Source organism: Astatotilapia calliptera, chromosome 3, assembly GCF_900246225.1.
Source record: "Astatotilapia calliptera chromosome 3, fAstCal1.2, whole genome shotgun sequence".
Classification (NCBI taxonomy): domain Eukaryota; kingdom Metazoa; phylum Chordata; class Actinopteri; order Cichliformes; family Cichlidae; genus Astatotilapia; species Astatotilapia calliptera.
Genome location: NC_039304.1, coordinates 43,775,158 through 43,796,534, shown reverse-complemented (window position 1 = coordinate 43,796,534; position 21,377 = coordinate 43,775,158). Strand labels below are relative to the sequence as shown.

The window sequence follows — 21,377 nt, the reverse complement described above, 5'->3', positions numbered from 1 at the left end:
GGAACCAGATAATCGTCCACGGCACACCTGATCATTTCTCAGGGCACACCTATGTGCTGCGCCACAGTGGTAGGGAAACACTGGGATATATGGTATCAAACACTGGGAGCGTTCGCCGGCGTTTTACAGAATGATGGTGAAAGAAATGGTTGATGCACTTTGAGTTCTTCAGCTTTGTTAAGGTTTTATTTTAATCAGCAGGAGAAAAAAGCCATGTAGTTTTAGGAGATTATCATATTTATTACCAATCCCAGGTTTCTGCCACGGCTGACTAAATACAGTCAATCCAGCAGTGTGCACGACCTCTTTAAAAAATGATATTTCAATGCTCAGATCCATGAATTTTCAGTTCCATGGATAAAACGATAAAATTAAACCAGATTGTATTCCATTAAGATTCCAAATTACAGTTTTTTACTTTCATCCCTGAAGAGGAACTTTGTGTTTTTGAGTTTTGTTGAGATGTCCAGTGTGTCGGCTCAAATTTGGATTTATAAAAAACAAATTCAGGTTCCAAAAGGTAAAACAGGGAGAACTCAGCAAAAACGAGGGTTAGATGACAGGAGGTTTAATAAGTGTGTTGATCAGTGTTTGTGGAAGCTCCGACAGAGTTAGTTCAGTTCTGAAACTTTACTGTGGCCTCACAGCTCTTCTTCTACTGTGTCATTGAAGAACCTTCAAACTCTCTGAGCTGGTTTTCCTCCTCAGCCCTGTTTGATGACAGAAAGCACCAAACTGTGTCCTAATCTCACTTCATTATTTATCAACTTGTTTCTTTACTAACCAACAAATTATTTGAACATGTCAGCAAATAGCAGATTGAAGAAAAGCAAAATAATAACTTTAACTCCAAGTGTCTCATATTTGATGCGTGAGTTTTTCACACTTCTACATCGTCATTTTACATTTTACACAATAACCTGCTGGATGCAGCAAATGTGATACAAATTAAAACTCACATATGCAAATGAATGTTACATTTTTTAAGTTCTGTTTTTTATGTTTCGTCAGAAGGTTCAATAAACATTCAATAATTTTTTTTATTTTCTGGTGATTATTTCATAGTTAATGGTTTTAAGGGCACAGGAGCTAAACAAAAGTCATCAAAGGTCAGCATGCAATGACATGAGTCAACATCACACTGCTCTGTGACGTCTGTGACATCACTTCCTCTTTTGTAAAGTTTTTTTTTTCCATTTAAATGTTCCATTCAGAGTTTAATCATTCACTTTATTTGGACACTGTTGATTTGTTTCACACAGTCTGCTCTGTGTGGTGACTTCAGCCTTCTGTGAGTTTTTATTAATACACTCACAGTGCACATGTCAGTCAGGCATCTGTTTGTCTTCCCAATAAACACGTTAGAAAGAGACCAAACCAACAAAACCTCTGCTTCAAACACTAAATCCATCCATTCTCCTCTGCTTATCTCTGTCGGGTCACTCGAGCCCTCCTTTATCCCTCGTTTCAAACAGCTTCTGGATGTTACCTGGTAACTGTCTTCTGTGTCTTTTAATATTATCATCTAATAAATCCTTAAATTCCATTGCATTTAATTAAATAAATGATGAATTTGTTGACTTTAGGATTAGGATTCAACTTTATTGTCATTACAAATGTATAAACAGAGACTGAAATATTGTTTGCATCTAATCAGATGTGCAAGAGCAGTAAGTGCAATAAGAGCAGATTATATGCAGATAAGGATAGTGTGAAAGGTGGGGACAGTTATGAACAGAGTATGTACAAATAAGCTAAGTGTACAGATGTTTAAATTACTATACAAAAAGCAAATATACAGATGTAGTACGGACAATGTACAGATATACAAGTCAAGTGGCTTTATTGTGATTTCAACCATGTGCAGTGGTACAGTACAGAGTAAAATGAGACAGCTTTCCTCTGAGACCCTGGTGCTACACATGACATATAACAGACAAACACACGACTACGTAAAGTGCAATGTGCAAAAAAATTGCAAATAAACAAGACAACACAGGGAAACAACGTTTTGCTAAAAGCATTCTTTCAAGTACACATGCAGTCTGCTCCTGTTAAAAGAGCAGCTCCAGTTTATGTCACTTGTCGCTTCATTCCTTATGCAGCACTACAGTAAAAGAAAAGAAGTAAATCAAATCAGAACCAGATTCTTATTGTGATACATTAGAGCATTTGCTCTGTCGTCAGGTAGGCCACGCCTTCACGAGAGCCCAGGAATCAGCAGATGGCCCTGACACAAATAAATGGGTATTGGCTGTCACATCTCCCATCATTCCAACACTTGCTTCCTGTAAGTACACAAAATCAGCATGAACTGAAATCACAATCACATGGAGAAATGATCACTGATCTAAATATGCTGTTCTTTATAACAACAGCACCTGACACATACATGTGTTTAGCATTGCATCAAAACACTATGTAAATAATTAATATGATGGAAAAATGTACTGCTGACATTTTTTCACTCATCACTGTTTGTCACATTAAACGCATAAAGATTATTTGGGGGATTCTGGGTATTGTTTCCTTTTTTCTTTAACATTTATAGTGCTCTTACATTGTACTTTTAGGTTTACCTGAAGAATTCACCATTAAGCAATGCTCGTTTCCCCCAACGTTGTTAGGTTCTCCGTGACACCACTGCGTAAATGTGAAATAGGTTCCATCAATCCAAAACCAGTAATTCTCCTAGAAAACAGAAAAACGTAGGCAAGAATATGTTCACAAATAAGCTACAGTTCCAAGTTCTAAATGTGCATGTAGATACAATAATATGAAGAAGGAATTTTAAAGTCTTGAATAATCAGATCCCATCTTAAAGACCTCCATATCTACTGCAGGTGGGAACTAATCCCTGAGCCTGGTTCTGCCTCAGGTTTCTTCCTGTTAAAAATTGTTTTTCTTCCCCACTGTCACCACGTGCTTGCTAATGGGGGAGGGTCCTCTGAATAATGATAAGTCATATACCTGTTGACCATCTGAGCCACCAACCCATGTTAGTCCACTTTCACGAGAGGCACTAGATATGACGGCTCGAATGAACTGGTACTCGTCGTTGCTGTTTACAGATGCCAGGTTTGCATTCAAGGACTGGCAGATTCGCTACAATGGAAATCAACAGACTGAGTTTATAGAAATGACAACGTAAACAGAAAGAGTTAAGATTGCACAAAGGATAAATGATAAATTCACATCACTGCTTTTACCTGCGCCTGAGCCCAAGTCATTTGACGGTTATCGTAGAGAAAGCATCGATTCCCATACTGAGTCCAGCCGCTTGGACAAGATGCTGCTCTCTTCTCAACATGATGTTCTCCTGAAGACAATCAAAGAATATTGAGCTACTTTACTGTGTCGGAAAAGTTTTTAAAATATAAATTCATGAAAAATGTGTTTTTATCTGAGTGTTAAAGATGAACTTTTTTAAGCTATAAATGTACTTGTCCATCACACATGAAAACAAATTTATGAAAGCTGACGTAGGAAAGCTGATGTACTGATGATAAAAATGTGATTAGTTTTGGTTTCAAACCTGAAAAGTCCACTGACCTGCTGAAATTAATGCCTCTGTCCCATTACTGGCCACTTCATCTGGAAGTGCTAGACAACAGCAAATGTTGATTTTCATTATAATTTTCAGTTTAATATATTCATGCATAAGATGTATAGATGATGCTCAGTATACTGGAATACTCACCAGCAGCAGTGCCCACAGCCACCATTGCGCAGAGAAGTGTAGACCACAGTCAGCAGCTTCATGGTGATGTTTAGCATCTCTGTACAAATCAGAAAATTCAAAGTAGGTCGTTTATGAAAGAAAAGATAGACAATAATCTGACACTTTCCAGCAAGCATTTGATATAATACCTTATCTTCCCTGTTATCAGTGTCAGCTTGTAACTTCAGCCTTCAAGTGTGCAGGTGCTGAACCTAACACCAGCACTTATATACTGTTTCTGTACCTTCACTCAAAACCAAGAACAAACAGACTAAAATACACTGTTATTTGTTTTAGCTCCATGCTTGCTGGCATTTCGCTTTATAACAATGTTTTTACCTCCACCCAGATAAAATGTCACTGCTGTTTAATTTGTCATATTGACTGATGGTCAACACAGAGATACATAACCTCATCTTTGTGTCACACTGTTGTTTGCATGGTGAAGGTAGCTGTCTTTTACTCATCATTATCCACACTAGATGAAATAAAACATGCCAACAGTGTGTTCCTTTGTTCTTCCCAGTAATGATTGGGGACACCCCTGAAATTGGGGAGCAACCTGAACAGTGATTTGGTGAACAGCCAATTGGAAAATGAGACAGAAAAGGACAGTTTAGAATGACTTCCATGTAAAATAAAAGTCATTAGATGATCTATTAGTACACCAACTATATACATTTCAAGTGTGCAAAGAAAGAAAAGAAAAGGAAATAAAATGGTCTCTCAAACCTTTTTGTAGAAGAACACAAAACCCAAGTCCTAACTCAAGCATGGAGCTTTAACAGCAGCCCAGAGGACTCGGCCGAAAACTGCTTGGAAACCAAAAACCTCTGTGAAACGGCGACAGAAGCATCTTTGTGCGTCTGCGGTTCATTAAGTACCTCCAGATTATGGCAAATGTCAGCTTGATGATTTTCAAACTCAATATTGCCAAATAAAAAACCAAAAGGATATGGTTCAGTTGGACAACACACACACTTTCAGATTACCAGTCAGTGACATGCAGTAAACGGTGTGGGCTACAGTGTTGAAGACACAGCCACTGTGCATGATGCAGACACTCAGGTGAGCTATTAAAAATGTTAGCTTCTTATAGTTAGTAAAGCATATGCTTTTGAAATAACTGTTTCCTAGCTTTAGTGGTCTTTTGTGCTACTGAGCCACGTGTTTTCATTTAGTAGTCTTAGGCTACGTTCACACTGCAGGCGAAAGCCCATCAAATCCAACTTTTCTGACCCTCTGCGACCCATCTATCCCATCATGGTGTGACGCAGTGAAGCTGTCACTAATGCACTAGTGCAGCCTGCCTCACTTTCCCTGTTGCAGTAATGTTGAACCAAATCAGTGCACTTTGCTGAGCTGCACCTGTGCAGATGCAGCTGCAGCTGCAGTGTAATGATGCACTCAGGGAGAGACACTGACTGGCCCACACAGTTTATTAGCTGCACTCCTGCAGCAGCGCCCAGCTCGTCTACATGCGGCTTCAACCTTGTGTTTGCTCTCATTTATTTTTCTGGGTTTCTGGCAGCATGTTCATATCTCTAACTTGTGTAATTTTGACAGGATATATTTTTATGGAGAGCAAAATATTTAAAGTTTATTTTTTGAAGTTTATTTAATAATATTCCTGTCTTTTTTTAATTCATATATATGTTTAAAAACATTGTTTTAGTGTTCAATAAATGTTTATCTTGTGTGGCCCGAGACCTAAAGTGTGCCTTGACCTTTGGCCCCCTGTGCGATTGAGTTTGCCACCCCTGACCCAGCACAACTATTGGAACAATACAAGTAAGAATACAAGGCTTTAACTATGTCCTTATTGCAGCATTAATGAGCACAATAAAGCCAGCCTACTGATAAACATAAAGGCTGGTGAACAGATGATTTGTTTTTTTGTGAGACATAGAAAAGTTCTGGCTTCAGCGAACATGATTCAGGGTGAAAGGAGAAGACGTGGGTCAGGCAGCCAGGAGGAGCGGTGTGCCCCAGAACCACACGAGGACCACAGAAGAGTGGCTCGTGTTCTTGGGTAAGCCACCCCTGCTGATACACGTGTCCTTCAACATGCAAAGTGCTGCTCATTGCTACATATAACAATTCTGGTGTGTTTGGTCCATTTCTTTGGTCTTGGCTGCCCAGCTTGGCCTTACCTTGGCCTCAGAAACATTTCACGTCAGAGAGTACACGCCTGTCACATGTACGCCTTTTACTAACACTCAACAACAGCCTTCAGTAATTCTATATATCTGAAGCTCTCACATGTACACAAGGCTAGTAGGTCATCCTGAGTTCATCAATATATGTTCGTTTCTGTCTGTGTGTGTCTGTGGGAGGTTGTCTGTGTGTGTCTGTGTCTGTGGGAGGTTGTCTGTGTGTGTCTGTGGGAGGTTGTCTGTGTGTGTCTGTGTCTGTGGGAGGTTGTCTGTGTGTGTCTGTGGGAGGTTGTCTGTGTGTGTCTGTGTCTGTGGGAGGTTGTCTGTGTGTGTCTGTGTCTGTGGGAGGTTGTCTGTGTGTGTCTGTGTGGGAGGTTGTCTGTGTGTGTCTGTGGGAGGTTGTCTGTGTGTGTCTGTGGGAGGTTGTCTGTGTGTGTCTGTGGGAGGTTGTCTGTGTGTGTCTGTGGGAGGTTGTCTGTGGGAGGTTGTCTGTGTGTGTCTGTGTCTGTGGGAGGTTGTCTGTGTGTCGCACAGAGGCTGAAAGGACTTCATCCCAATAATGTGTTTGTTGACTGTTATTTCTAAAAGCTCTTTGTTTCTCTCACCTCATCCCCACCTGTGAAAAGATGACTGAATTTCCCAGAGTTCGTTCTGTTGGAGGTTTATTTCCTTCTGCTGCTGCTCAGAGATCATCAGAATCTATAAAGGCCTAAACTAACAAGCTTTTCCACTGGGACATTATTTTCAACAGACCTGAACAGAGTATAAGAGGACAAGAGAACATGAGTGTTTCTATTCTACACATAGAAGTGAAGCTCACACTGCAAACAAAGTTGTATAGAAAGATTTTCCATGTGGAAAATTATTGTTATTATTGCCAAATAGCATCTCTTGTCTGGAGAACAGGACTCACTGAAACATTATCCAGAGCTTTTGCTGACACGACATGTTCCAAGTCAAAGTCAGCTTTGTTGTCATTATGAATTGATTTACGTGCCATTGAGTGAAATAATAAATAGCCAATTATTCTGTCTCAACAGAGCTTTTCATGCTTTCCTCAGCTCCTCCCATCTCTATGTTCAGTCGTACTCACTGCCCATCATCCCAACTACTGAGGGAAGAAACATAATTCTTGTAATTAGAAGGATGTGATCTCATAGTGTGGCTGTGGTTCAGAAGGGAGCACATCTATCAGTCTGCATGCCAAATATCCTCGGGCACGATGCTGACCCCAGGTTGTTCTCCACAGCCCACTGCAGTGTGAGTGTGGGATAGAAAGCACTTAAAGCTTAAGAGATAAGATAGAACTTTATTAATCCCTCGGGTGGGTTCCTCTGGGAAATTAAGTTTCCAAAAAAGCACAGCACCGACAGAAGTTACAGAGTTACAGAATATTATATATATATACACACACACACACACACACACACATATATATAAATACAGAGACAATATAAATAAAATATACAAAGGGGATAAATAGAATAAATAGGAATAAAAATAAAAATACAAGTGAATTGCACATTTCGAGTATTGAGTCTATTGCACCGTTGACTATTTACAAAAGTATTGCACAAGGTATTGTACAGTGAGGTGAAGAGGCACTACAGCTTAGTTGTTCCCCCCTCCTTTGTCCTCCTGTTTCCCCTCCCTCTCCCCTCCAGAGAGGAGTTAAACAGTCTGATGGCGTGTGGGACAAAGGAGTTTTTAAGTCTGTTAGTTCTTGTCTTGGGGAGAAGCAACCTGTCACTGAACAGACTCTTCTGGTTGTTAATGGCCGTGTGCAGAGGATGCCCAGCATTGCCATTAATGAGGCGTGTTGTATAAAGTGGTGTGAGTGCTCAGGCAGAGTATAAACAAGCTGAGTAAGACATACTCCACAAAATGACTACTACATAATTCATTCTAAAGTTCAGAAGCTATATCTGAATTCTGCACTTATATTCTAATCTCTCTGCCTTATTTAAACATCCACGTTTTCAAAAATCTGTGATAACCTCAATTGTTTTAATAATACATGTCGATTAGCTCTCCATTGTGTAGCCCCTTTAAAATACAGCTTATTTCAAACCGTCAATCCTTCCTCTTGGATGCAGGATTATATTCTGTAGAAAAGCTGAACAGATGTGGAAAAAGACCTTATTAACCTTGTTCAACTGACTAAACGCTGCAAGAACATCTTACTTTACTGGCTTGATTAGCAGTGATAAGCACTATACGCACATCTCTGACTGCTTTGTCAAGGAGGGAGTGACAAAGCCGTCCTTCGGTGTAACCCGACCTCAGAAAAGAATCTCCACAAATATTTGCGTGCTCATACTCAAGCTTGATATATTACTCCCTGTCTCGTGAAGGTGTCTGATGATCAGTGTGTCAACGTTTTAAAATTCTCTCCCAAGTTGTGTATTAAGGTGAGCCTGACTCTGTCTGGCTGGTACTCCTCAGATAATATCTGATGTTTAGATCATTTAGGATGTTTGTGCTTAAATGGTTTTATTTCATATAAAAACCTACAGTTACAAGCAAAATAGAGTAGAAAGCATTCTGTTAGTTCAGGCTTATTAAAAGCAGAAGAAAATCCAAATCTCTGGTGTAATGCACACACTGCTTCAGTCCTTAAGCTGCAGAACAAAGGAGAGAATAAAAATGCAGACAAGTAGCATCTGAGCCGATCACGTTCATCTGTAGTTCAGACATGTGGATTACAAACGGAGTTACAGGTGAACTGTTAGCTTGTTTCAGTGCTGGGATGATCACAGATTATGATAACGACAGATGGAGATTAGCATCATTCATATAAGAACAGGATCCAGATTTCCTCGCACACAGACAGTGAGAGCGACGGTGATCATGACAATCAAAACAAAAGTAGTTTATCGAAGCAGCCGCTCAAAGACACGAAGAGAAGAAGAGCTTCATCTCTGCTGTCACTTCCTCACACACAGCAAGGACTTCTGAACATTGATTTATGTGTCATTAGAAGTGACCGAGATGCAGGAGTTAAACACAACTACAGCACAGAATGATTCTTTTCAATTTTTAATTCAGTTTTATTGCCACTTCACATAATAATACATGATTTACTCTGTGTGCTGGGATATGAGAATGTTTTCAAAGCCACCGTATCAGTTAAAGAACCACCTCTACATCTGCTACCAACTCCTATTAAACAAACACAGCTCAAGGTCATCACATTAACTAACAGCTGAGTGCTCTGCTGTGTGACTGAAACGTCTCGTTTTATTTCCAGTCTTCATTTCTGTTGCTTTATCCCACAAGTAGTCAGTAGGTATGCAGATTTTATTCCTCAGACTAACTGTGACAGTTCAGTGTAAACTGTTCTTTCAACATCAGGTTTAGACTTCAAAGAGAGACCATCATGTGTTGGAAATTTGGTAATTGAGTGTTGTGCAGTGAATTGTGCCTACAGTTTTGCAAAGTGTGTGTTACAAAATTGCAAACTGAGTGCAAAGCAGTTTTTGTGCTTTTAGTTTTGCAAACTCAGTGAGTGGTTTTGCTATAAGTCTGAATAGTTTTAGAAATTGTGCTGCAGGAATCACAGTTTGGGTTTAAGCATTCAGAAAAAACTGTAAAAGAGGAGATTCAGATTAGAGATCTCTGCTGCCACCTTCTGATGAAGACGCTTTGTTCTCCACACAGAAGTAAAGCTGTGGCTGTGACTCAGTTCTTCCAGGTGATAAAGTATTTTTCATTTCTGTAGTTGGTACGTCGATATACTAAAGTAAATATTAATAATTCATTTTGGGGTTGTGTCATATTTATTATCTGGGAATCTGCTACATTAAACATGGCCAAATATTCAAAGTGTGTGTGTGTGCGCGCATGTGTGTGCGTGCGCGCGCGTGTGTGCGCGCGTGTGTGCGCGCGCGCGCGTGTGTGTGTGTGTGTTCGAAATACAGCTCTGACTAGAGGAGTGGAAGTGCAACCCACCCACCAAATTCAACACTGTGGACCTTCAGCCATCCTTTTAAAGCTCTTGTCCACTCCTTTCTCATTCAGTGTGACTGGTTTTGCGAGGCTGGTCTTAAAGGGTCTCTTGTGTCTGAGGAGAGGATGGTTACTTCCCAAACATTAATGCAACAACAGCACTGCACTTGAGTTTTTTCTGGATGGATCAGAAGATTTGGATTTGCTCCCTTTGCCTTCATGTGAGCAAAGCTCCGTTAAATCTATTCTGAAGTTAGTCTCGTGATTTTTAAACATGGACTCATCAGGATTTGTTCAGTGCTGTAAGTGTGTCAGTCTGGTATTTGAATAGTTTTTGTGTGTCCTGTTGTTTGAATACTTATTTCAAAATCTGATATGGTCCAGAGCCTGCTGAGGTGATGTTCACTGTGAGAGGATGTGGAAGCGTTCTTAGTGGGAAAAGCACAACCAGAGGTGCTGAAGCTCTTCAGATCAAACTGTCATTATTGTTGTTTCATCATGACTGGCTCCAGCTGAATTGCTGTTGGCTGTTCTTTGTCAGTCTGCGACTGACCTTTGACAACGTTTCTGTATTTTTCAAATGTAGAATTGAGCGTCTGTGGAGGGAGGTTTGGACAGGTGTGACACATTTACTATGATGTACTCACAGCTTGGAGGAAGATGGATTTCTCATCATCTCAGATACTCTTCATCTCTTCTGTGCCCAGCACTCCTTCCTCCCAAGTCTCAACATGGATTTCTTCTCTGTTGTCTGTCATGATACCCACCCAGGTGTTCTGGAGTCTCCACTGAAGGCTGAAGATGTCGAATCTCTACACCTTGACATTGATCCCCTTGTGCCTTCATCTAGTTTTGGAAGAGACATTTCCTGGACCGCACTCTCACGTGCTCTGTACCTACATCACCATCCCTGAGAGTCGCAGCTTGGCCCGTCACAGGGTGAAGTTATAAGAACGTCTTATTTTACCAAGTCCTCTCTCAGGTTCCTAAATCATTGATGGCATTGAGATAGTTTTTAACAATAATCTCTTCTTCTGTAATATAAGAACCTCTCCTGCTTTTAATGGTACTTTTCATTACTTCCTGGTGCATTCTCGTCCCAAACAGATGCTGACGAGCTGACACAGTCACATGGAAGAGGGAGAGAAATCTGACAAAACTAATGATTTCAGTGAACCTCATGTCTAACAATGACAGATGTATAAAATAAATAAAGATAAAAGTAACATGTGTCCTCTTTAGTTTTCTGTGTTACTAATACTCCACTGATCAGATGTCTGAAGCTTCTCCTCTGGCAGGACAGGAGTGAGGCTTGGTCCTGTGAGCCGCTGTGAGGATGTACTCGGGGAAAGGTCACCGGCCTCAGGCTCTTCACCTTTTTAAAGACAAAGCAGTCATTTAGATAGAAGATTGGACAGTGTTCACCTGCACAAAGAGAAATTAAATGAAATGTCATTACTGACCAACACTCACAGTGTTTTCTACAGCTGTGGCCAAACATTTAGAGAACAACAAGTGTTGCTTTTCACACAGTTTTAGATCTTTTTGTCAGATGTTTTCTGAAGGATAGAAACTTCTATGTTTCTACAGCATGTGATTGATTATATTTGCTCAGCTCTGAGTTCTAATTGTAGCTGATGTGAAATGACTGAACCATCCTAGTGACAGCTCTGGATCTTAGACTGTAGGATCCACAGGAAGTTTCTAAAGATGATGACCCCGAGCGTGTTTCTGCTGTGCTGATGGATCTCCACGGAGCGTCCTGACTCTGTGTCACATGTTAGCTTCATGTGGGTCAAAGGTCAAAGCTGCTGACTGTCAGGAAGCTTCAGAGAAGATCAGACAAAAACGAAACACAGAGCTGAAGATGAAGCAGATCTACATGTGACTGTTGATGGTTTCAGATGTGGATCTCTGTGCTGTCCACACACAGATGCAGGCTAATAAATACAAATAGAACAAGATAAGATACAAATACTATGAATAAATGAGTGGAGACTAAATGTAAGTGTGAGGTAGATGTATGTGCAAAGGATCTATGAGCTTGATATGAAAGATGACCTGATGTGCAAACATTACTGTTAAAACAGGTCAGCTGTCCAAGAGTCTGACAGCAGTGGGAAGGAGGAGTTGTTGAGTCTGGATGTTCTGGATTTTGAATGGATGTTTTGGATTTTGGGGTTCAAAATGTTGAAAATGGGGAACAAAACAAGAAAAAAAAGAAAAAAAGAGAGGAGTGTAGAAATGTGTGTAACAGTTGTTTCCGACTAGAGGGTGAGGGTGGTACTGCAGGCCACCAGCATTGTCTCACTTTCTGGATTTTAAGAAAGGGGCGTTCAGAACCAGAGAGGGGAGATGTGTTGTTTTAAGCAGTGAGAACAATGATCAAAATGTCTCAGTGTGTCACTTGCAGGTGAAGAGCAGACCTGCATCAATTTTCCACGTGCAGCAGACGGAAGAAAATTATAGGTTAACACCATTATAGGTTAACATCATTAGAAACACTCAAGCCAAGTTTTGGCTGAATTGTTTTACAGCTTAACTTCCATGTGTTTGTCACCCTGAGAACACAAGCTCCAAAATCTCTCCCTGAAGACAAGAAATGCAGTTCCAGAACAACGAGATGGATCTCAAGAGCTCACAGCAGCATCCTGAGCAGTGAAGAAAAGGTCCAGCAGCAGCAGCAGCAGCAGCTGTGTAAGACCGCGGCAGCAAGGAGGAAAATGGCATCATCATGACTGGATGGATGGATGTGCATTTCCAACGAGCTGCAACTTCACTGTGTGTGAATGGACTTTGAAAAGACTGCCTGAGTTGGACATTTGCCACTTTCGGCGCAAAAATGGCAAGATGAGAGTGTTAAAGACACAGGACAAAGCTGAAAGACAACTGACTCTCACTGGACTGCTGCAAGGGGGGAGATGAGATGAGACCACAGTGGAAGGAGCAGGGAGGACATGGAGGAAGGTTGTTTTAGTGTGGGAATGAAATTTGGGTTTAGGAAACTGGGAAGAAAAAACGACTGCCTTGCGTGGAGAATTGAAAAGTGTCTGGACCACTGCAAAGAGGAGAGGTACACAAAATTACACAAACAGAAAAATGCATTAATCCTACTAACACAAACACACATGCAATGAAGCTCATGAAGATCAAACAGTATTTTAAGCATTTCTGTTAACATCATCTTGTCCGGTTCACTTAGTAGGTTGAGAAGTGATACACAGACTAGTGAACTAGTATTATTTTTGGGGAAGGATGATTGAATCATTGCAGGGGTGAACAGAATGCTGCAGGGGGGTCAGATGAGTGGAGACTAATAGATTATTGAGTTTCTTGTTTCTGATGTGTGGGGAAGGTCTTATCATGACACACATCTGGGTACATGGGGGAAAACAAAAACTCATTATGTAATAGAATATTGCTGTTGTGTGAGGTGTGACTGGTGGATGAAAGTTTTGGAGATTTACTGATGCATTTTGTTTTGGTACCACTTTGAACCTGCCAGTTTTGATCAATTATTCTAAGAGTATGCTTAGACAAGTCCTAAAACTAGGCCTTCATATTTTTTGATTTTTAACAGTGCACTGAGATTTTTTGTTTGGCAATTTTCTCTTTTTCAAGCAGGCTGCAAGATCGGAATCGAAAGCGCTACACAACATGTTGAACAATCGCAAGTGAGCTTCTCCAAAGTTAAAATGGGCTGTCATTACTGTTTGAACTTTACCCACACACCACTCCTCACTCCTCCCACCCGCTGCACACAGTCACTGAGTACAGACCGGCTGATTCCTGTAAAGGGAGAGGCAGGAAGAGACAGAGCAACACCTGAAAAACAAGAAGCCCAACGTCATTTTGCAGAAGTGAAAGTGTGAGAGAGCAGCAGCAGAGCTGCAGTCGAGTCCTGTTTGTCTCTAAAAGAAGATTCACTGGAGTCCATCAGGTTCCTCTCAGCAACAGTGGTGAGTGCAGCTGATCACACTTCCTGCTTCTACACAAATCTTCACTCTGTTCACTTCATCAGGACTCATCACAGTCACACTGGATCCATAGAAATCTGCTCATGTAACCACAGATCCAGTGTAGGAGCATCGAGCTGCTGCTTCAGTCTCACTGTGGCTCTGCTCAGGACTGTGGACTCGGGCTGTGCTCTGGACTTCAGACTGACTCCACACTTCTTGTTTAAGATAAGATGAGATAAGACTTTATTGATCCCACAACGGGTAAATTTTTGCGTCACCTCAGCTCAGGTACAGATATCAGAAGGAAATACAAAAATACAAATAAGTACAATCAATGAAAAAAAGTAAGATAATACACTATATACAATGGTAGCATACACAGTATGTGATTATGGATATAATTGGAAATATGGAAGACATAAACTATATAGCTTGATATAGCTATTGTACCACTACTATTCCTATTTATAGACATGCACACACACACACATGTACACACTAGATATACATATGTATACATATACAGACATATACCTGCACATGTCCGTACACATGAAGGTCCATTATGCATGAAGTGGTGACTGTGGATGTTCACAGTGTCCAGTGACTTATGACATCATGATTGAGGAGTTATAGAGTCTAACTGCTGTTGGGACGAATGATCTGCCAAAGCGCTCCTTCCTGCAGCGAGGGTGTTTCAGTCTCTGACTAAAGGAGCTCCTCAGCCTACTCACAGACTCATGCAGTGGGTGATGTGGGTTGTTCATGATGGATGTCAGCTTTACTAACATCCTCCCCTCACCAACCACCTCCACAGACTCCAGGGGACATCCCAGCACGGAGCTAGACCTCCGCACCAGTTTGTCAATCCTGCTTCTGTCCCTGTCCGTGCATCCACTCCCCCAGCAGGCCACTGCATAGAAAAGGGCAGATGCTACCACAGTGTCATAGAATGTCCTTAACAGAGTGCTGCAGACTGCGAAGGACCTCAGTCTCCTCAGCAGGTGGAGTCGACTCTGGCCCTTCTTATACAGGACGTCTGTATTTGTAGTCCAGTCCAGTTTCTTGTTGAGGTGAACACCCAGGTACTTATAACAGTCCACTATCTCAATGTCTTTCCCTTGGATGTTCACCGGTGTTGTAGGGGGTGACTTCCTCCTGAAGTCTATGATCATCTTCTTTGTCTTGCCGGCGTTGATTTGGAGTACGTTGGTCTCACACCAGCCAACAAAGTCACTGATGACCCCCCTGTATTCCTGATCATTCCCGTCTGATACGCATCCAATGATGGCTGTATCATCTGAGAACTTCTGTAGATGGCAATCGTCCGAATTATAACAGAAGTCTGAAGTGTAAAGGCTGAACAGGAAAGGTGAGAGAACCGTGCCCTGTGGTGCCCCCGTGCTGCAGATTACCACCTCAGACACACAGTCATGGAGCCTCACATACTGTGGTCTGTTGGTAAGGTAGTTGATGGTCCATGCAGTCAGCTGTGTGCCTACTCCGGCTCCCTCCAGCTTCCCTCTCAGTAGTGCGGGTTGGATGGTGTTGAAAGCACTGGAGAAGTCAAAAAAACATGATCCTCACAGTGCTCCCCGTCTGCTCTAAGTGAGAGAGGGATCGGTGTACCAGGTAGATGACAGCGTCATCCACCCCAATTCCAGAAGGGTAGGCAAACTGCAGGGGGTCCAACACTGAGCCCACCAGTGGCTGAAGGTGGTGCAGGATGAGCCTTTCCATGGTCTTCATCAGATGAGAAGTCAAGGCAACAGGCCTGAAGTGGTTGGGCTCCCTGGGGTGTGCGATTTTTGGCACCTTAACCACACAGGAAGTCTTCCACAGTTCAGGAACCCTCTCCAGGCTCAGGCTCAGGTTGAAGATGTACAGGACCACCTGACAGAGCTGGTCTGCACAGTCCCTGAGCAGTCTGGAGCAGATTCCATCCGGACCTGCTGCCTTCGTCCTCTTGAGCTGATTTCTCACCTGATCAGCTGTGAAGTAGATGTGAGGCTGGGCTGGAGTGGGGGGTGGGGCTCGCTTCGTTGTGGATAGATGTGTGGATAGGGGTGAAGCAGGGTTGTGGTGAGAGGAGAGCTCAGGTGACAATGGCATTGCACCCGGAGGGGGGGGGGCGGCAACTGGAGGGGGGTTAATGGAACCTGGGGGGTGGGAGAGGTGATCAGTGGGCCATTGTCAAATCTGTTAAAAAACAGATTCAAGTCGTTAGCCCACCCCCGGCCAGCAGACACTGTGGCTCCTCCATTGTCCTGGAAATGTCCAGAGATTTGTTTCATGTTCCTCCAGACTTCTCTGACGTTTTTCTGTTGGAGTTGGTTTTCCCATCTTCCTACTGAAGTGCTCCTTGCCTTCTCGGATCTTGTATTTAAGATCCTTTTGGACTTTCTTAAGTTCCTCCTTGTCTCCCGACCAGAAAGCACTCTTCTTCTTGTTCAGCAGGGCCTTCAGTTCTGGGGTGACCCACGGTTTATTGTTTGAGAAACACTGTATCTTCTTGGTAGGCACAGTGTTCTCAACACAGAAATTAATGTAGTCCGTGATGCAGTGGGTGAGGGCGTCGATGTCCTCACCGTGAGGCTTGCAGAGTTCCTGCCAGTCTGTGCATTCAAAACAGTCTCTTAAGGCCTCAGTGCATTCCTCAGACCACACCCTTATCACCTTCTTCGTGGGGGGGTTCCTCTTCACCATAGGAGTGTAGGTGGGGTGGAGAAGGACCAGGTTGTGGTCTGAGTGGCCAAGCGGGGGGAGGGGTGATGCACTGTAAGCCTGCTTTGTGTTGGCAAACAATAGATCCAGGGTTTTGCTGTCCCTTGTATGGCAGTCAACGTACTGGGAGAAGTTTGGGAGAGTGACAGATAGTGAGGCATGATTGAAGTCCCCAGAAATAATAATGAGGGACTGCGGATTTGCCATCTGTAGCTGAGAGACAGTGGAGTGAATGTAATCACAGGCTGCTGTAGCGTCGGCCGAGGGTGGGATGTAAACAGTCAGCACAATAGCGTGTGAAAATTCCCTGGCCAGGTGGTATGGCCGGACGCTAACTGCCAACAGTTCAATGTCTTTGGTACAGCTCTGTTCCTTCACAGTGATGTGTCCCGGGTTACACCATCTCTCACTGACATACATTGCTAGTCCCCCACCTCTGCTCTTACCACTCTCCATTGCATTCCGGTCCGCTCTAACCAGTTGAAAGCCATCCAGAGTTATGACAGAGTCCGGTGTGTGGTCCGTGAGCCATGTCTCAGTGAACAGGAGGAGGCTGCTCTGCTTGTACTCCCACTGCAGTCTGGTTAGCGCAATTAGCTCTTCCATCTTGTTGGGTAAAGATCTTACATTACCCATGAGAATGGATGGAATGCTTGGTTTGTACCGTCTCCTTCTTTCCTGGTAGTTCACTCCAGCCCTGCGTCCCCTCCTCCAACGTCGTAATTCCTTCGGAATCTTGGGTCGCTCCTCCGGGAGTACTTTCCTGTTGCTCAGTGCTAGCAGCTGCTCCCTATTGTAAACAATGGCTTGGCTTACAGATTCTCCAGAAGTGGTGGTAAAAAGTCCCAAAAAGAGTAGAAGACATACTACTACTCTCTTTTTTTTTTTTTTTTGTCCCGTTTGGATCTTTAGCCATCAGAATTGTTGTCTTGAGGCAAAGAAAGATGCCAAGCGGATTTATTTTACCAAGTGGATCATCATGGCCTTGCCATATTGGTCCATTTGATTGACCTTTATTATAATTATGAGTTTATTTTATTTTCAGTTGCAAACGGGACAGACATGACTGTGGGATAGGACAGGGGGAAAGAATGAAAGAAAGAGAGGGAGAGAAAGAAAACCAAAGGGGAGAAGAGACGGTGAGAAGGGGGGGAAGAGAAAAAAAAAAAACAAACAAACAAAAAAAACAAAACTCCTGGGTCACCTGTATGGAGAAAAAACATACTACTACTCTCACGAAAAGTTGTGGGTCCACGTTGCACAAGAAATAAAACACGACCAAGAGTGTCGGGTAAAAAAAGCTTAAAGCACAAGAAAAAACAGAAAGGAAAGGAAAAAGCTGGGAGCTGAGGAAACAGGCTGCCTACCGTGGCGCCATCTTGGATGTTATTGGGGTGATTTATTCATCACTTCCTGTTCCTATTAGATTGATTCTGGATCTGATTGATCATAAGGATTACAGACGTGAAAACACCTATTTATTCTTTATTGATATAAAGCCTTTGATACTGTAAACCAGCAGATTTTGGTCAGTACTTCAAAAAGTCATTCACACATTTTACAAAGATTATCTGACTTAGTGTATCCTGTAAGAGTCACAGATGATCCTCAATCATTCAGAAAACAGTCGATGCTGCACTTTATAACTTTGTGTGGAAACATGAATCTCATTATTTAGACAGATGTGTTTGAATCATCCTGATAATCAGGCTTTAAACATGTCAGAGTTCCACACATCAGCTGTGATATTCAAGCTGACCTGGATCAAACATGTCATCAGACACAAACATAGATGATGCTGTTTAATCCCAAAGCTTATTTAAACAAACTGGAGGACAGAATTCCTCCTTAAATGGGATTTTGATCAAATCCACTGATCTCGTTTTCACACACAGGCTTTATCATGGTGGCTTCTTCTCTACTAACATCAATCTTTGATTTGGACAAACAAATATGTGAAACACAAAAATAAATCAATGTTTTCTGAGGATCCAGAATAACATGAATGATGTATCCCAGCGAGTGACTGGAAAAGTTCATCTTCTTCCACATCCTGAGTTTGTGAGGATGTTCCAGTATCTGTGAGAGAAAACAGGACAGTTTTTACTGACGCACAAATGGACCAAATATACAGACACCTCTGAATAAACATGTTCTCATCAATGCCATTAAAATACTGGATCAACAGTTAATAACACATTTCTGAGGTTTGTGATTCATCGTCCTCCTCACTGTCAGCTCTACTGGAACAGTCACTGTTTAATATTAATGGCTCGTTGATCTGGACGTACAATAAGAAGTATTCAGTCACCAACAAGGTCGAAGTTTACTTCACAGTGATTGATGGAAAATATCCAACAAACTGATTTATTCAAGTATACAAATGATCTGGATGAATCTTGGACCTTCTGTAAAACAGAGAAACAATTTCACATCTTTGTAACGACTGTATTTATCTTCATCCCCAAACGTTGATCCTGTCCATCTGGACGCTGCACTGTACAGCAGACACTACGATGTTAGGTTTGTGTTTGGATGAACCAGTTTGTGTCTGAGTGTGTTGCTGGGTCTCCACCAGTTACTCTGAGAACTGAAGAAGCTTCTCTGATGAAACGTCTTCAAGAAACTCAAAGAAGTCCAGACGCTTTTCTCTCCAAGCTCCTCAGACTACTGACGCTTGTTTCTCTCTTTGTAAAATGAAATTTAAAGTGAATTTTGAATCAAATGTTTCTCTTCTTTCTCCCTCAGAGTGCAGACATGTCTGCTGCCAGCAATCTGCGATCTGAAGATCAGTTTCTGTGCTCCATCTGTCTGGATGTGTTCACTGATCCAGTCTCTACACCATGTGGACACAACTTCTGCAAAACCTGCATCAGTCAGCACTGGGACATGAATCAGAGCTGTCAGTGTCCCATGTGTAAAGAGACGTTCTACACTCGACCTCAGCTGAGGGTCAACACCTTCATCTCTGAGATAGTTGCTCAGTTCAGACGTGAAGCTCAGCAGAAAGCCAGCAGCAGCAGCTCAGAGCAACAAGCTGCCAAACCAGGAGAAGTTCCCTGTGACGTCTGCACTGGAACCAGACTGAAGGCCCTGAAGTCCTGCCTGGTGTGTCAGACCTCCTACTGTCAGACTCACCTGGAGCCTCATCTGACAGTGAAACGTCTGAAAAGACATCAGCTGGTTGATGCTGTGGAGAACCTGGAAGGCAGGATGTGCACGAAGCACGATAACCTTCTGCAGCTGTTCTGTAAGACCGACCAGACATGTGTCTGGATGCTCTGCTCTGTTTTAGACCACAAGAACCACGAGTTTGTTCCTCTGAGAGAAGAATATGAAGGAAAGAAGGCAGAGCTGGAGAAGACAGAGGCTGAGATTCAGCAGATGATCCAGAAGAGACGACTGAAGATTCAGGAGATCACAGAGTCGGTGAAGATGAGTAAAGATGCTGCAGACAGACAGAAAGCAGAAGGTGTTCAGGTCCTCACGGCTCTGATGGAGTCTGTTGAGAGACGCCTGAAGGAGCTCATGAAGGAGATCGAAGACAAACAGGAAGCTACAGAGAAACAGGCTGAAGGTCTCATCAAAGATCTGGAACAGGAAATCTCTGAGCTGATGGAGAGAAGCTCTGAGGTGGAGCAGCTCTCACGCTCTGAAGACCACCTCCACCTCCTCCAAAGCTTCTCCTCCCTGAAAGCTGCTCCACCCAGCAAGGACTGGACAGAGGTCAGAGTTCATCCACCATCATATGAGGGGACTGTGGGGAGAGCTGTGGCTCAGCTGGAGGAGACAGTCTGGAAACCCATGAAGAAGAAGCTGTTTGAGGCTGAGCTGCAGAGGGTGCAGCAGCATGAGGTGGATGTGACTCTGGATCCTGATACAGCAAATCCTGAACTCATCCTGTCTGATGATGGAAAACAAGTTTATCATAGTGATGTGAGGAAGAAACTTCCAGACAACCCAGAGAGATTTTCTCCATGTCCTAATGTTTTAGGAGAGCAGAGTTTCTCTTCAGGCAGATTTTACTTTGAGGTTCAGGTTAAAGGAAAGACTAAATGGGATTTAGGAGTGGCCACAGAGTCGATCAACAGGAAGGGAGGAATCACACTGAGTCCTCAGGATGGTTTCTGGACTGTGATGCTGAGAAATGGAAATGAGTACAAAGCTGCTGCTGACCCTTCAGTCCCCCTCTGTCTCCATCCTGGTCCTGAGAAGGTGGGGGTGTTTGTGGATTATGAGGAGGGTCTGGTCTCCTTTTATGATGTAGGTGCTGCAGCTCTGATCTACTCCTTTACTGGCTGCTCCTTCACTCACAAACTCCACCCATACTTCTGTCCCTGTACCAATGATGGAGGTAAAAACTCTGCACCTCTGATCATCTGTCCTGTCAATCAAACTGATCAACGACTGATTTTATTGGATGAATGATTGATTTTTCTTGAAGGGAACAAATGAACATATTGAGTGTAAATCCTCTACAGTCTCCATGTTTCTATAGAATCTGATCATCAGGACTCTGATTCACACTTTGATTCTCATGGAGTTTGATTTGAACAGAAGAAAAGTTGAATCAGGAAATGTTCCCACTGATGGAGACTCGAGCTGAAGAGCAAATATCAGAGAACAAATGTCCAAAAGCTTCATTTCCAATAAAGTTTGTTCAATGCTTTGAGTGAATCCAGACTCATGTGTGGCTGTTATACGGAGCATCAGAGTCCAGCTGAGTTATGTTGGATACAAACTGCTTATTTTGGCTCTGTGAGGAGTTTTGTTCACTGAAAACTGATGAGACGGATAATATTCAAAGAACTCTGTAGAGATTCATGCATCCATGTTCTCCACCTGCAGGTGTGGAGGAGAAAGGTGGAG

At 42.6% G+C, this 21,377-nt stretch overlaps 1 protein-coding gene and 1 pseudogene across 1 annotated transcript; one reads left to right on the top strand and one right to left on the bottom strand.

Annotated features, from left to right (window-relative positions):
- Positions 1-2,217: 2,217 nt before the first annotated feature.
- On the bottom strand, positions 2,218-3,762 carry LOC113014916 (ladderlectin-like; annotated as a pseudogene).
- Positions 3,763-13,568: 9,806 nt separating this feature from the next.
- On the top strand, positions 13,569-21,185 carry LOC113009843 (E3 ubiquitin-protein ligase TRIM21-like). The gene is made up of 2 exons (XM_026148429.1): positions 13,569-13,784; positions 19,257-21,185. Exon 2 carries the CDS (start codon positions 19,266-19,268, stop codon positions 20,934-20,936), a length of 1,671 nt encoding a protein of 556 aa, XP_026004214.1. The 5' UTR covers positions 13,569-13,784; positions 19,257-19,265; the 3' UTR covers positions 20,937-21,185.
- Positions 21,186-21,377: the final 192 nt, after the last annotated feature.

Coding starts and splice junctions, on each gene's coding strand:
- LOC113009843 (XM_026148429.1), top strand. CDS start 19,266: ATGTCTGCTGCCAGCAATCTGCGATCTGAAGATCAGTTTCTGTGCTCC.